The sequence below is a fragment of the Pseudorasbora parva genome, chromosome 24, assembly GCF_024679245.1.
Source record: "Pseudorasbora parva isolate DD20220531a chromosome 24, ASM2467924v1, whole genome shotgun sequence".
NCBI lineage: Eukaryota > Metazoa > Chordata > Actinopteri > Cypriniformes > Gobionidae > Pseudorasbora > Pseudorasbora parva.
Window position 1 is genome coordinate 4,283,820 of NC_090195.1, and position 16,941 is coordinate 4,300,760.

The 16,941-nt window shown below is 43.7% G+C and overlaps 1 gene segment (V, D, J or C); it reads right to left on the reverse strand.

Moving 5' to 3' along the window:
- Positions 1 to 7,339: 7,339 nt before the first annotated feature.
- Positions 7,340 to 7,974, reverse strand: LOC137063832 (immunoglobulin kappa variable 1-27-like). The segment is given in 2 exon segments: positions 7,340 to 7,670; positions 7,758 to 7,974. Coding segments are annotated over 2 exon segments (372 nt in total).
- Between the last annotated feature and the right edge of the window lie 8,967 nt (positions 7,975 to 16,941).

A 16,941-nucleotide genomic window follows, 5' to 3' on the forward strand; every position in this document is an offset into this window, starting at 1 on the left:
TATTAGTTAAATCTTAGATTCTGGTTTTTAACAAACTTTCCTTTTAGCATCTTTATTTTAAATGCCCTCAAAGTTCAATCCCAGAGATATGGAGATCTTAACACGGCTCCACAAGTAAATTGTTCAAGTCAATAATAATGTGAAAACTAGAAATGTGTCTTTCTGTGTTTTTCTATTAACTGAATTTCATAGAACAACGGACCCGGCACATGACATGCAAGAAGAAAAGTTAAATAGTGCGCACAATTTACTATTTTATTCCCGCGATTTATAAATTGTGCGCACGATTTAGCAAATCGAGGGAACGAATTAGTAAAACTCGCGTGCTATTTATAAATCGAGGGAACGAATTAGTAAAACTCGCAAACTATTTATAAATCGAGGGAACGAATTAGTAAAACTCTCTCTATGCAAACGCTTCAGTCGACAGATTTAAGTTGGTTTAATGGGGGTCAAAATTAAAATTTCCACCTGAGATTTGAAACCAAATTAGACAGGGTAAAATAACTTTACAAAGATGGCAGCATCATTATTCAATTTTTACACAGATATTGTTAGGTCTATTAGTTAAATCTGTTGACTTTATCAATCTTTGTTTCATTATATGCCAACAGCGACAAAAAGCACATCTTGTGTTTTTTGCCCCAAGTTTGCACGCCTGTATTTCAAGAAGTGTTAAAGAGATCTTAATATCCTTTTAGATTCTGGTTTTTAATAAACTTTCCTTTGGCTTCTTTATTTTAAAGGCCCTCAAAGTTCAATCTCAGAGATGTGGAGATCTTAACACGGCTCCACAAGTAAATTGTTCAAGTCAAATTTAGGCCTACTACTATGGCCGTTCATGTCGAGTGCGACGAACTGCTTCCCGTTTAGAGCGTCTCTCTTCCAGAAATGACTTATAGGACTCCTGAGAGTCCCTACGGCCGTTGTTAATTGCTGCACGCCAGTTGGTTCTGTCAAATGCAAGTGCCTCCCAGTTGTCCAGGTTGATGGAGAAGGCCTGAAGATCCCTCTTAATGACGTCTTTGAAACGTAGATGGGGGCGACCACGTTTGCGGGGGGGCATTTGCCAGCTCGCCATACAGCATGATTTTTGGGAGGCGGGTGTCCTTCATTCGATAGATATGCCCAGTCCAACGGAGGTGACGTTCACGAAGGATGGTGTACAGGTCACTGGAGCCAGTTCTCTCAAGTATGACAGAGTTTGGCACTTGGTCTTTCCAGCATACACCCAGTATGGAGCGGAGGCAGCGAAAATGGAAGGCGTTGAGGCGATGTTCGTGCCTTCTGTAAGTTGTCCATGTCTCACTTGCATATAGCAAGGTGCTAAGTACACATGCATGATATACACGGACTTTGAGGAGCAATGAGAGGTTCTTGTTGTGCCAGACACGCTTGCTCACTTTTCCAAACACTGATGATGCCCTCCCAATGCGCATGTCAAGCTCTGCGTCAAGGTTATTGTTATTTGATACTGTGGAACCCAGGTAGGTGAATTTGTCTACCACAGATAGAGGTATGTTGTTAATGTATACTGTAGGGTTCAGGGTTGCAGGTTGGGCAAGGATAACTGTTTTTTTAAGACTGATCTGCAAACCAAACTCTAGATATGCAGCGGAAAAAGATGAGCAGAGTAGTTGTAGATCTGCCTCTGAGTGGGCAACAAAGGCAGCATCATCAGCATAAAGCAGCTCACGTACCAGAACATGGCGCACTTTAGTCTTCGCCCGCAATCTGGCCAGATTGAACAGTTTTCCTCAGCTGCGGGTGTGTAGCAGGATACCCGAGTCATCAGGGAAGGCACGGTGTAGTAGGGCAGAGAAGAAAATTCCAAAAAGAGTAGGAGCAAGGACACATCCCTGCTTTACTCCACACCTTATCTGGAACTCTTCAGAGCAAGTGCCTTCAGACTGTACAGTTGCCTTCATGCCCTCATGAAACTCCGTGATCACCTTCAGTAACTTTGGAGGGCAGCCAAGTCTTTGTAGGATGAGGAAAAGTCCAGATCGACTAACGTAGTCAAAAGCCTTGGTCAAGTCTACAAACACCAAGAACAGAGGTTTATGCTGTTCGATACACTTTTCCTGTAGTTGACGAACACAGAACACCATGTCTGCTATGGACCGGCCAGCACGGAAGCCGCACTGGCTTTCAGGGAGGATACGATCAGCAAGGATTTGTAGACGTGGTAAAATAGTGCGAGCAAATATCTTGCCAGCAAGACTGAGCAAAGATATTCCTCTGAAATTGTTACAATCTGCACGGTCCCCCTTGTTCTTGTAGATGGTGATGATGTTGGCATCTCTAAGGACATCTGGGAGATATCCACTCTTCCAGCACATCACAACCAGATGATGTAGAACAGAGGCAAGAACATCACCACCTGCCTTATAAGCCTCAGGGGGGAGGCCGTCAGCACCGGGAGACTTGTTATATTTCAATGCTTTAATTGCAGTTTTGACTTCCTCAATGGTAATATCTGCATCCAGATCAGAAATAGTAGGGAGCTCAGGAACAGCAGCATTTATTGCCAGTGTGTTGGCTGTGAGAGGCTGAGCATAGAGAAGGCTATAGTGCTCTGCCCATCTCGCCAATTGAGATTCCAAATCAGTCAGAAGGTCACCTGATAGGGAATAGAGTGGAGAAGATTTTTTAGGGACTGGGCCCAAGGCTTCTTTCAGGCCCTCAAAGACTCCTCGAATGTTTCCATTGGATGCACTTGACTCAATACGGTCACACAGTGTGGTCCAGTAAGCCTGCATGGCTGTGCGAGTGACCCGCTGGACATTGCGGCATGCCTGCTTCAAAGCTGCCTTACTTGAGCGAGTGTTATGCTGCAGGTAGGACAGTCTGGCTGAGCGCTTAGAGTCAATTTCAGGTAGGAGCAGGCTGGCATGGGTTTTGAACCAGTCAGGCTGGGATCTGGATTGCTTTCCAAAGATGGCAAATGCAGCCTTTGTGGTAGTAGAGTGGAAGTGCTGCCAGGCAGCCGTAATGTCTGCATGAGGAGGTGAGGAGTCAAAGCTGGAAGCAAGTAGTGCCTGGAACGCATGCTGCGATGCAGGCACATGGGTTGCAGAAACATCCAGACGAGGAGTAGGCTTTGGTTTGGCGTAATGAAACTTGTTTGGGACCATCCTTAGTTTGCAACGTAGGAGGGCGTGGTCAGTGTCACAATATGCTGAGTGTAGTGATCGGCAGTGTGTTACTTCCTTCAAGTGTTCACGCTTCACCAATACATGGTCAAGTTGGTGCCAGCGCTTAGAACGTGGATGACGCCAGGTGACCTTGGAGGAGCTTGAGCCCTGAAAGAATGAGGAGGGGACACAGAGTTTGTGGGTGCTACAAAATTCCAGTAAGCGCTGACCGTTGTCATTCATGTTGCCATATCCTTGGCTTCCCAGAATGTCAGGCCATGCACTAGAGTTGGCACCCACTCGGGCATTAAAGTCACCAAGGATCATCAAACGCTCAGTTGAGGGGATCTTCTGAACAATAGCGCTAAGTTGATTGTAGAAAGATTCCTTGACGTCTAGATCAGAAGTCAGTGTAGGGGCATAAGTGGCTATGATTGTAACTGGGCCACAGTTTGTGTGCAGGCTCAGTAAGGAGAGACGTGAGGAGATGGGCACAGGTTTTTCCACTGAGGAAAGTAGCTTGTTTTGGATTGCAAAGCCAACACCGTGCATTGGTCTTTCACCGTCTGGGTATCCATTCCAGAATAAAGTATAGTTTTTTCCCCGGACAGAACCAACACCGGTCAGCCAGGTTTCACTCAGGGCAGGGATGGAGATGTTAAGTCAGAGTAATTCTGCATCAATCAGGGCTGATTTACGAGGTGAGACGCAGTCCATGTCAGAACTAACACCAAGAGAGCGTACATTCCAGCATGCGATGGAGGTATATGCGACAGTTGCAGGATGACGGCCAGGTCGCGCCTGCCGTACACGCGAACCTTGCCGAGCAACGACAGCACTCTTAAGGACAGAGTGCTCCCGAGTTGCCAGTCGTGGAAGCTGAAAGTTTGCCGTCATAAAAGGAGAGATGAGATGCTCATAGTAGAGAGCGGCCGGTCAAAAATTTAAGTGAAAGCATGCATGCCCAGGTCAAACTTCCACCTCTGGACTCAGCACTACAAATTCCAACGGAACACAGGTGTGTGACGGTTGGTGTAGTTATGAGTTGCCCCGCAGTGACCTACTGACTAGGTCTATTGCCCCGTGACCTTTGGCGAGGTGCTCTTCTGCTTACCGGGCGACTGAGACAGACCGACTCAGGTGCTATGAAAGCAGACGCGCTCTGATACTCAGCATACCAGCCCCTGCTGCCGGGCTAGTAGGGTGGGGTGGACTGGGTTTCGTCTGGTCTCTCTTTGACCTGTCTGGCTTGCTTAAAGCTACCAGGGGTACAAATCCCCTGCCAGCTTAGCTCTCAGGGTCATTGGGACTCACAAGCTGTTCCGCCACGGCAAGGCACCAGTCCATGGAACAGAAAATTCCATGGACTAAATTTCAAATTTAGGCCTACATACTTCACAAACCAGATGTGGGTCCGTTTGCATACAGCAATACTTTTTTCTTTTAAAGAGGAATATCTAAAGAACAAATAATGTTAAAACTAGAAATGTGTCTTGAATTTTCTGTTAACTAAATTTCATAGAACATACCTGCCATATTCCTTTTCCAAAGCGTGCGTGTCTGTAACTCAGACGTATTTAATACAAAAATTTTAATACAAAAAGTATTCAAGATATCTAAATATCCTTCTTGATTCCCATTCTTACTAAACTTTCGTTTTAAAATATTAATTTTCAAGGCCCTACATAGTTCAGTCCCATAGATATGGGGATCTCAAAGCGGCTCCATGTTCAATTGTTGAATTGTACCCATATTCACAAAAAACAAAATTGGGTCACTTTGCACACAGCTGATACTTATTGCATTTAAAGAGGAATGTTTGAAGAATTAATAATGCTTAAGATAAAAATTGATCTTGTTTCACTCTTAAAAATAATTGCATTAAACCAACTCTCTGAGTACAAACTGAGTTCCACTGAAAAGAGTTAAATTGAGGCACATTAAGCTGCTCTCAAACATGTATAAGAATCTATAAGTTTCATAAGATTGACAATCTGAAATGACACTGAGATATCTTTAACACTTCTTGAATTAAAGACTTCAGAATTGTTTTTGTCAGCAGCTCCAGGCACTCCGATCTCATTGGTCGGCCAGTTTTTAACATGGCACATCAAACCAAGAAAACATGTATTACGCTTTTACACCTTCTGTTTTGCGTTTCGGTGTGCACACTCACATCAGTGACCTTAATTTAGTCACGGGGCGTTAAACGTCGGCGATAAACGTCCTGCTGTAAAAGTCAAAGTATCGGCTGTAGCTGTGCAAAGTGACCCACATTTGTTTTGTTTTCAAAATTAACCTTTTCTACGTGTTTTTATTCTTATTTTCAGTGTTTTCGGTAGGAAAATCATTGTAAAAATGCGTTCAGGAGCTTGTCCAGGTTTCTGTCAGACCAGCTGAATAAGTTTCTCCTGTTCCAGTTGCTCTCCATTAGATCAGAGGTTTGTTCATATTCATCAGTTTACACTGAGGTTTATCAGCTCATGTTATCGTCACACACCAGTTTGGACCTTCTCAGAGATTTATGAATACGTTTTTAATAAAAATTCAGTCAAAAGCACAAAATGTTTAATTCTTATCTTATCGGAGGCTTCTGATTGGTGCAGAGGGGGGAGAGGCGTGTCTAAACTGAACTGGTTGATCAGGGCTACAATTAAAACAAGCTAATATAAAACTCTTACTGTCTGCAGTCTATAGTACGAATACAGAGCATAGTATACAAAGGACATGTTAGGATGAGACACTCAGATGAAATAACCATGGAGTATTATGAGAATTATGGTATTATTAAAGGGGGGGTGAAATGCTGTTTCATGCATACTGAGCTTTTTACACCTTTAAAGACTTGGATTCCCATCCTAAACATAGACAAAGTTTCAAAAACTAATGTTGGACGTTTGATGGAGTATTTCTGTGTTAAAAATACTCCTTCCGGTTTCTCACAAGTTTCGGCGAGTTTTTTTCGAGTATGGGTCGACTTGACGTTAAATAGAGCGGAAGGTCCTTGTATGGGCTGTACGGGCTCTTCTCCCGGAAGGGTGCGCGCGCGCGTGACTAGAGGGAGAGAGAGGAAATGCACGCTGTAAACAGTCTCTCAGCTGCAGATCCAGTCGTCCGTGAACACTTATGTCGCGCCGCGCTCCACTTTATTCCTATGGGTGACGTCGAGCGACTTCAACGCTTCAGCACAGCATTCCGGGAAGGCAGCGCTGCATTTGAACCGATTTGAACGCAGAAATGACGGGAAGCTTCAAGGCATCGCTTCAGTCGCGTCGCAAAGTGGATTTCCACGGTCACTGCTGTCACAGGACTTCACCAAATCATACCAAAGAAGTGTGTTTTTGACAGAGCGGTCCTGCTTTGGAAGATGCCGGTGAGTAAATCAACTTCAAATGTCTCTGCTATTGGCTACCGTCGCATGAGTAAACATCAGTAAACGATACGATCGCGTGCTTCGTCATTCAAATGCGCTAACGGTTACTCCATTGTTGTTCTGTATAACGTTACACTATTCTGACTCTGACGTGCAAAACCGTTTTGCTTGCTACCTCTAAGGTCTAGTCACATACAATAGTCCATAAACCGAATCATGTCCTCATAAACTGCACACAAAGGCCTCTAAATACAGTACATACCACAGAGACGGACATCCTGATGTTGCCGTTTCTCCTGTTCAATTTATTTCAGCCTCAGATTTGATTGTGGATCATTATCTGTATTAGCTGAGATAGATGGGTTTCTCCACGCTTGAGGACGTCACCGCTTTGCGCGCTTGTCATTCTTTAGCTCCGCCCACACGATACGCCTCCAGGCGCTCGGTTTTTTCCGGAAAGACTCGGTACAGCCCATATTTCTTTTATAAATATGATAAAACTAAAGACTTTTCGGAGATTATAAAGGATGCAATACTACTCTATAGGTACTCAAGATTGACATGAGATTGACTGAAACTGAGTGTTTCACCCCCCCTTTAATAAAAGACGACAACTAGAGCAAACAGAAATCACTCAGATCTCAAACGTGTGACTGATCTATAAGAGCTCAAAATCTCTTTCTGACCTCTATAATTATTAAGAGTGGCAGCTTCATTTAGATGGTTTTATTTCAGATGCTCGTGTGACGATGATATTTCACATCCTCCTTTGAGCAGCTGCAGCTTCAGTTCAGTCACTGTGACTCTGACTGACAGAGGTTTTTGTACGACTCTTTATCACTGTGTGAACACTGGACCACTGTGGTAACTCTGACAGTAATAATGTCCAGCATCTTCAGTCTGGACTCCACTGATGGTCAGAGTGAAATCACTGTTAGATCCACTGCCACTGAATCTAGATGGAGTTCCTGACTGGAGAGTGCTTGCCAAATAAATCAGGAGTTTAGGAGCTTCTCCAGGTTTCTGTGAGTACCAGGCTAAAAGATGATAACCACTAGTGTAATACACATCTGTGCTGGTTTTACAGCTGATTTTGACAGTTTGTTCTGGTTGAGCTGTCATTGAGGGACTCTGAGTGACGCTGATCTGTCCTCTACACTCTGAAACACAACAAGAAGAAAATACACTCAAAACTTTGACAATATACTTGAAGAAATGAATTGATATCAAACTTGTGCTCCACAAACCTTGAGCAAACGCTGTGAGAGTCCAGATGAAGATGATGATGAAGGTCATGTTGATGAAGATTGTTGTGTGTGTCAGTGATGAAGTGTTAAACTCACAGCACTATAAACACTCTCACACACTGAAGCATCTGATCAATATGCAAACACACTCCAGATCATTTACCTGAAGACAGTCACTCATTAACACACACACACACACACACACACACACACACACACACACACACACACACACACACACACACACTATACTTACTGAAGTGAGAGTAAAATAATAATTTGATCTTCTAATAGTCAAAATGTTTTTAAAAAGGCATCATTTAATTGATTTGAATTCTGATTAAATTTCAAGACCAGCTTCAGTTTATTAATCTGAATCTCTGCTGTGAGATTTTGTGAATATGTTTTTCTGTAGTTGTGTGTGTGTGTGTGTGTGTGTGTGTGTGTGTGTGTGTGTGTGTGTGTGTGTGTGTGTCATTAGTCAGTTTGTTGTTAATCAGATGTCATGTTTATAAGAGTTCTGCCAGAAAGACTCGGGAGAATAAATACTGTGACAATAATCCATTTATTAACAATCCAGCAAGCAATAAAGTACTTTGGCATAGGCCCCGTCCGTAGCTCGCAATCAGAGGGTATGGACTCTGCATATCCTGCCTGAAGACGAAGGCAGAGGCGCAGCCGACCCCCCCGTGAGGTATGGAAGGGACCATCCTGGTGGTGGTGGTGGGGTGGAGTAGGGAAGGATTTGACTTGGAGGTGGTGGGGAGGATGGCGGTGAATTGGGGCGTCAGCATCTGCGAACTCAAACATGAGTAAGTACCGATCTTTTATACCCAAGTATTAGAATGTGATTGGATAGATAGAAGTTGAAGTGACGTAACAATTAAGTCTTCCTGGCAGAACTTATGCTAAAGCTTTCATTTCTGCCAGAAAGACTCGGGAGAATAAATACTGTGACAATAATCCATTTATTAACAATCCAGCAAGCAATAAAGTACTTTGGCATAGGCCCCGTCCGTAGCTCGCAATCAGAGGGTATGGACTCTGCATATCCTGCCTGAAGACGAAGGCAGAGGCGCAGCCGACCCCCAAAAATGAGGTGGAAGAATGCTTCCACCCGGACGGAGCCTATCCCCCAAAACAGTAAATAAAATAGACCCACCGGTCTTGTGTCCTGGAGTTCCTATAGAGAAGAAGAACAAGAGTTAACATGTGAAGCATGGACATGGAACGCCGTCTGCTGATGGTTAAACAGAACTTGAAATTATATTTTGTAGATGGGCCCTACACATGAGCAATAAATATCTGCTGCTGCGTAATTGTAACGTTTTTGGCCCTTGCTGATACTTCCAAAACTATTATTATATTTATTTATTTTATTTAATTTTTTAAAGCACACGTATAAACCACAGAGACAAGGCCGCAGGGCCACACGGAGACATGGCCGCAGGGCCACACGGAGACAAGGCCGCAGGGCCACACGGAGACTAGGCCGCAGGGCCACACGGAGACTAGGCCGCAGGGCCACACGGAGACTAGGCCGCAGGGCCACACGGAGACTAGGCCGCAGGGCCACACGGAGACTAGGCCGCAGGGCCACACGGAGACTAGGCCGCAGGGCCACACGGAGACTAGGCCGCAGGGCCACACGGAGACTAGGCCGCAGGGCCACACGGAGACTAGGCCGCAGGGCCACACGGCCTGTTAGACCACAGAGACAAGGCCGCAGGGCCACACGGCCTGTTAGGCCACAGAGACAAGGCCGCAGGGCCACACGGAGACAAGGCCGCAGGGCCACACGGTCTGCTAGACCACAGAGACAAGGCCGCAGGGCCACACGGAGACAAGGCCGCAGGGCCACACGGCCTGTTAGGCCACAGAGACAAGGCCGCAGGGCCACACGGAGACAAGGCCGCAGGGCCACACGGAGACAAGGCCGCAGGGCCACACGGCCTGTTAGGCCACAGAGACAAGGCCGCAGGGCCACACGGTCTGCTAGACCACAGAGACAAGGCCGCAGGGCCACACGGAGACAAGGCCGCAGGGCCACACGGCCTGTTAGGCCACAGAGACTAGGCCGCAGGGCCACACGGAGACTAGGCCGCAGGGCCACACGGAGACAAGGCCGCAGGGCCACACGGTCTGCTAGACCACAGAGACAAGGCCGCAGGGCCACACGGAGACAAGGCCGCAGGGCCACACGGCCTGTTAGGCCACAGAGACAAGGCCGCAGGGCCACACGGTCTGCTAGACCACAGAGACAAGGCCGCAGGGCCACACGGAGACAAGGCCGCAGGGCCACACGGCCTGTTAGGCCACAGAGACGAGGCCGCAGGGCCACACGGCCTGTTAGACCACAGAGACAAGGCCGCAGGGCCACACGGTCTGCTAGACCACAGAGACAAGGCCGCAGGGCCACACGGAGACAAGGCCGCAGGGCCACACGGTCTGCTAGACCACAGAGACAAGGCCGCAGGGCCACACGGAGACAAGGCCGCAGGGCCACACGGCCTGTTAGGCCACAGAGACAAGGCCGCAGGGCCACACGGTCTGCTAGACCACAGAGACAAGGCCGCAGGGCCACACGGTCTGCTAGACCACAGAGACAAGGCCGCAGGGCCACACGGAGACAAGGCCGCAGGGCCACACGGCCTGTTAGGCCACAGAGACGAGGCCGCAGGGCCACACGGTCTGCTAGACCACAGAGACGAGGCCGCAGGGCCACACGGTCTGCTAGACCACAGAGACAAGGCCGCAGGGCCACACGGTCTGCTAGACCACAGAGACAAGGCCGCAGGGCCACACGGCCTGTTAGGCCACTGAGACAAGGCCGCAGGGCCACACAGAGACAAGGCCGCAGGGCCACACAGAGACAAGGCCGCAGGGCCACACGGTCTGCTAGACCACAGAGACAAGGCCGCAGGGCCACATGGAGACAAGGCCGCAGGGCCACACGGTCTGCTAGACCACAGAGACAAGGCCGCAGGGCCACATGGAGACAAGGCCGCAGGGCCACACGGTCTGCTAGACCACAGAGACAAGGCTGCAGGGCCACACGGCCTGTTAGACCACAGAGACAAGGCCGCAGGGTCTTCTAGACCGCGTACACGTGTTTTTATTTTTATTTTTTATATACCACCACCACCAGTAGCGGCATAGGGATTTACCTGAACCATAACTGGAGCTTGCTGAGCTTCGAGGATGATTTTGGTCATCTTAAACGTGCAGTATGCAACTTTTGGCCACTAGGGGTCACTCATTCAAAATAATAACAACTGACGTACTTTGATGACGTCGGGAAAGTGCGTGGGCTCATGGGAGTTGTTGTCATTATTGCCACTGTCAACCAGCGAATCTGGCATCTCCAGCAGAAAACATGTTCACTGACAAGGTAATTGATTGTTATATTACATCTCTATTATTGTTAAGTTTAGTTACGGCTTTTCACTTTATGTAGTGTCAATCTAATGAAATAGCAGCAAGCTACCGTTACTTAACAAACTTATCAGTAACGTTAGATAATGTGCGAGACAGAATGTTGTGCGGGCGGTCGCTATGTCAACACTATGTATAAGACAACGCTATGTCGCTCCCCACGTTCATCAATCATTCTAATAAACATTTATTTTGGAACTCAGAGATATATGAATAAGTAGATCATTATTAAATCAATATTATATGTAGCTAGTATTAACATTTTAAGAGAGATTCAGCATCTCTCTGCAGTCCGAGCTTGTCACGAAGATTTCGCCATCTTTCAAAGGCTTCTCCAAGGTTTACACGTCTCTTGCTTCTTCTACTGTCCCAAAATCTTCTCGGGTCATTTTTTTTTCACCCTTACGTTTGCGCTTTGTTGAGCTGGCAAAACGTACAGGCAAAGAGTAGTCATGATCCATTATCATACAGACTTTTTTATACAGGGGTACCCCTTATACTGTCTGTCAGTGTTCCTCTTTGAGTTTGGCGGTTCCGCCGAGTTCCGCAGGAAGCAAGACGCAAACGTGGATATGACGTGAAAGACTGGCGACATAACGGAAATAAAGACACGGTCCGTGTCTTTGAATTAAAATATTAATTTCTCTGGATTTAGAAGTTAATTGGAACTGTCGGGATAATGTAAACACACAACTTTAAAAAATATATACATAGATATACTGCCGTGCAAAGGCAAAAGGCCGTAACTTCGTTTTTGGTCGAAAATGAGTTATTGACATTTTTGGGACTTTCAAGACCTCCTTTATCATGTGGATAAATATCGTTAGTCAATTATGTTGTTTTTTCGAGAAAATTATGGATTGTCTGAACAGTAACTTCCAAAAGCCCAGGAGAAACCAAGGCAGAACACCGTAACAGCAGTTACCGCTCTTTGCCTTGGTTTTAGAACGCTCAAACTGAGTTACGGTACTCTGCCTTTGTTTAGCCATGCGTCTAAATTAAGTTACGGTACCGACATGCAGTTATGGTGTCCCGCCTTTGTATTAATGTCTATTAAAGTTTGCCGCGTTTGAGTTACGGTGTAGCCTGTGTACTGTCATACATGTTTTCATAATGCAGAATATTCTCTCAGCGCGCTGTCAGGCAGTCTGGGGCTGCCCACTGCACGAGTGTGTGTAGGCTACTCGAATGCAGTGACAGCGTGCAATCACGCATACAATCAGTAGGCTAGTAACAGTTCGCAATTATATCCATATATCCTACCTTTTCTTGTAAACCCGATAAAATCCATGCCAATGAACGTCATCGGGGATGTTTAATCCACAAGCATTCTGAGAATTATTCCTGTCGTTCACATCAATCTAAAAGTTGTCCTTTTAGGCTTGGCGATTTTCATTCAAAGATGTAAAAGTATAAGCTATGTAGCCTATTGTATCTTTTTTTACTAGATAAAAACATTAAAAACATATTGCAATAAATAATTACTCTGTTTAGCCTATGAATGGGCAATCCGATCCAGTCAGCGCTGTCATTAGCCAAAATATAATAGCGTGATAGCCAAACTTAACCCTTGATTAACCAGCGGCACTGTTTGCTATTTGTCTTATTTATCACATGCATTTTTACAAGATTTTTTATTTGTTCTATTTTTTATATCTTTGCATTATATATGCAAATGTTTACTCATTAGAAATAATCTTATCTTGTTCATATAATTCAGTGTCACCTATCAACCTGTAAGTTTTGCTGCACACCAATGAAGATTCTCTTTACTAGAGGTATTGTGTCCTTAATAATAATAAGATGGCTATAATTAATTGTAAATCATCCAAAATAAATGCCATGATCATTAGATTTTCTAAAGGTGTTACTATATTGATTTTGCAAATGGTGATCAGCAACCAAATATTGATAATATGGAAGTTACTACCTTTTGCCTTGGCATGACTCCACATTTTTTGCAGACAATACAAAGGCAGAGTGCCGTAACTTCAAAATAGGGGTCAAAAGTCAAGTTTGAGTAAAAAAAAAGTGTATGTAGATAATTGTCATTACTAAAACATCTAAATGCCAGATTTCCAGTGTCCTACCTATAACTAATTTGGCTGGACAACAAAAAATCTTTAAAGTCATTTTTCTCAGTTCCACACTCCAGTGAGTTAAGGTCTTTTGCCTTTGTAGGGCAGTATAGTGATCTTTTATATTTTTAATGCTGAAACATTACATATTGTGCCTTTAAATGACATTTAGGTCTTATATAATTCTCCAATGCAGAAGAGAACAATCTGCCCAGGAACTTGATGGCTGCAGTAAAAATGCCACGTTCTGCAGCTGTGGGGGCTGCCCCGATCCTAAAGAAATGTCTGGTATAGAGGGAGGTGGAAAGACTGCATCTTATAGGACTGCAGGCAGACGAGAGGTGTGGGTCTGAACCCGCCTTAGAGAGAGGAGCGCCGTTGTGAAAAATAAATATAAGACTTAGCCAAACATTTAGATAATTAATCACGGAACTAAAGGTAGGATACATACCATATAAGATTAAAGGAGTTCACTGAAGTGTAGCTTACCTGACGCTTAAGAAACATGAGAATTCTTAGTATTACCTGTAGATTGGGCATACTATAGGATTAGAGTGCTGAAGATGATCATCTTGACCATCATAAAAACTTGTTTAGTAGTTGTTGTGGCTGAACATAATCCTGAAGAGTGTCCGTTATACAGATGAGCTGGTCAGCCGTACTGTAGGTCTTTCATAAGGTACATTTAAATTGCCTTCTTGATATGGGGACCCGTTAGAGAGTAGGAAAAGTGCAGAATGATTAGGGATACTGTGCTGAGAGATATTTCCTTTAACGAAAACAAAGCCCCACAGCTAACAGCAGTAGGCCTCATGGTGGAAAAGGCAAAAATAGAGATGGCGCACAATAGTCCACATTAGGCCATGGACAAGTTCATGAAAGCTCTAGATACTAATGAAAACAGGAACAATGAGCATTAGTAAAGACAAAGAGCATACCACCACCTGTGATTGCATGAAATTATGGCTTGAAGTTGAAGTGTTGAGCTATTTTGAGTCAGAACTTGCTTGTGCTAGAATACATATAGTGCCATGCACACAGCACCTTGATAGAGGAAGCAGATTCTGCGCATTTGAGCTGCATTTGTAGCAACCCGATCCATGAGAATGTCCTATACGTATACGAGTTGGAGAACTGCAGTTCTTTGCATCGGCAGTTGGAGAAGTTGAAACCATTGGTGTGACTTCTGCTTACAGCTTGATAAACTGCTAGCTATTGGACCCTGAAAAACATATGAAAAAGATAATTATGCAATTATCCTCGTTGATACCCTAATCCTGGTTCGTACTGTGCGATTGAGACAAATATCGGAATCCTGAAAACTCCTTTTACCCAAGCTAGCATGTCTTTGATAGTTATTTAGATTTTCTCACCGACAGCTGCTGGAGGTTTTTTTTTTTTTTTTTTTTTTTTGAGATTCGGAATGCAAAGTGCGTTATTAATAAAATATATTAATATTAATAAAGGGAGCACCATCCGCTCACTTACCGAATTTGTAAAAGATTTGAATATTGTTCCTGCACTGTGGTTTAGTTGCCATACAGGATGCAATCATTGTGAAGCAGTTAATTGAGCGCAGAATAAAATTAGTGCTGTATCACATATAGTTGAATGGTCCAGGTATCGTTCGTTCATTTGTTTTTGCTTTCACAAATGAAAACGAAAAAACGAGAAAACAACTCCTTTTTTCGTTTTTTCGTTTTTTTAGAAAAACGAAAAAACGACATTATGACTTGATTTTTGATTTTCCCGTTCTTGCACAGAAATCGGATTGGCAGGAAATGGATTCGTGTTTTTCAAAATAAGAGTTTTACCAAAACTGTATTTGTTTGCCTGTAAAATTAATGAGCTGAGCTGAGCTGTTTTGGGGCCCTTTAAAAGTTTTGCTCTGACATTTGTGCTTTTTATTACAATGTATTCAGCACAAACTGTGCTACCATAACTTGTGAACAATATGTAGCCTAAATGCTTGTATTTTTGAGAGAATAATGTTTGTGCATGGGTTTAAAAAAAAAAAAAAAAAAAAAAAAAATTAGGTCTCAAAACACACAATAGATATGCGGCCACAATACTTTAGTAGACTAATGGATGTGGTTGCCTATGTTTAATTAAAATCATAAGTTTAATTAATTTATACGCTACAAAACTAAGTAGGCTACATTACTACGTACCAATACATTACTTCGTTTGAATAGCCTAGTGGTCTTATATTAGCATCTGAGCAGACATTTGCAAACAAAAGCTTTATTGATATTTTACAATAAACAATAACTCCAAAACAGGGCAAATAAATCTTGTCTAAACCGTTGCGTCTATTACATTTCGTGTTACAGCTTTTTCTGAGGTAAATTATTCCACGATCATTCCTCACCGCGTCTCAAACTGATGTAAAGTGTTGATGTGTTTATTTGAGTTTATGTTGAGCTTATATCCCAGTAAACACAGAACGTTCCCCTAACGTTCCCATATGGTTCCTGTTTGGTTATTTTTGTGGGGCACCAAATACGAACGTTCTCTATTGGTTGTGTTTTTGTAACCTAAAGAGAACATTCCCAGAACGTTCCTTGCATGTTATTTTTGGGTTTTATTTTATAGCCTACAGAGAACCTTCACAGAACATTCCCCGCAGGTTATTATTTATTATTATTATTATTATTATTATTATTATTATTATTTTAATAATATATGTGCTGATCTGCACGCGCTTCTCCAGCACACTTTCTTCTGTCTTCTACCTTCTGCTCAGATTAGAAATATAAGACCACTAGGCTATTCAAACGAAATAATGTATTGGTACGTATAGTAATGTATACTTCGTTTTGTAGCGTATACATTAATTAAACTTATAATTTTAATTAAACATAGGCAACCACATCCATTAGTCTACTAAAATATTGTGGCCGCATAGGCTATTGTGTGTTTTGAGACCCACAATAAAAAGCAAAACTTTTAAAGGGCCCCAAAACAGCTCAGACTCCCGAGTGATAATTTTTTTAAATGGTTTCTAAATGTAAATTTGGCCCAAAGTAGGCTAATATGTGATAAACAGTAGCCATAGGCTATATGTTTCATCTGCTTTTATATTAGCCTAGACAAAATAATCCAACAATGATGTTTTTAGTAGGTATATCGATCGAATTCAAGATGTATAAGATCAATGAGGCTAATTTATGCCAGATAACCAGGAATTATAAAACGTATTTCCACTGTCTGGCCATGTGCGAGCGAGGTATAATCAGCCCAAAGTAGTGATTTGGCTATAGCCTTTGAGCGCTTAGAGTGCGCGGCTCCGCCGAACGCGTCTTTTCGCGATCACGGAGTAGTTTGAAAGCTAGTTTGAAAGGCGTAGGGGAGCACAGAATAAAAATACCCGGTCCTAAATATCCTCCGACTGAGCTTCAAGGCCATAATCAAACGGCGCAACCAGAATATTTCGCAAAGAATAGCACGCGTTGATCCGCATTAACTCCATCCGATCGGCTACTTTAAATCGCTTCAATTAGGCTTTTAGTCCAAAAGAGCGCACATTTAGAGAAATCTTAATAAATTCTCATATGTTCACGTCTCATTGCTTTACAGAGAATGATCATTTCTATAAATTTGTTCACTAAATTATGCTCTCAAGAGTTTTGAGCGCTCTCTCCACGGTCATCACAATATAGGAATAGGCA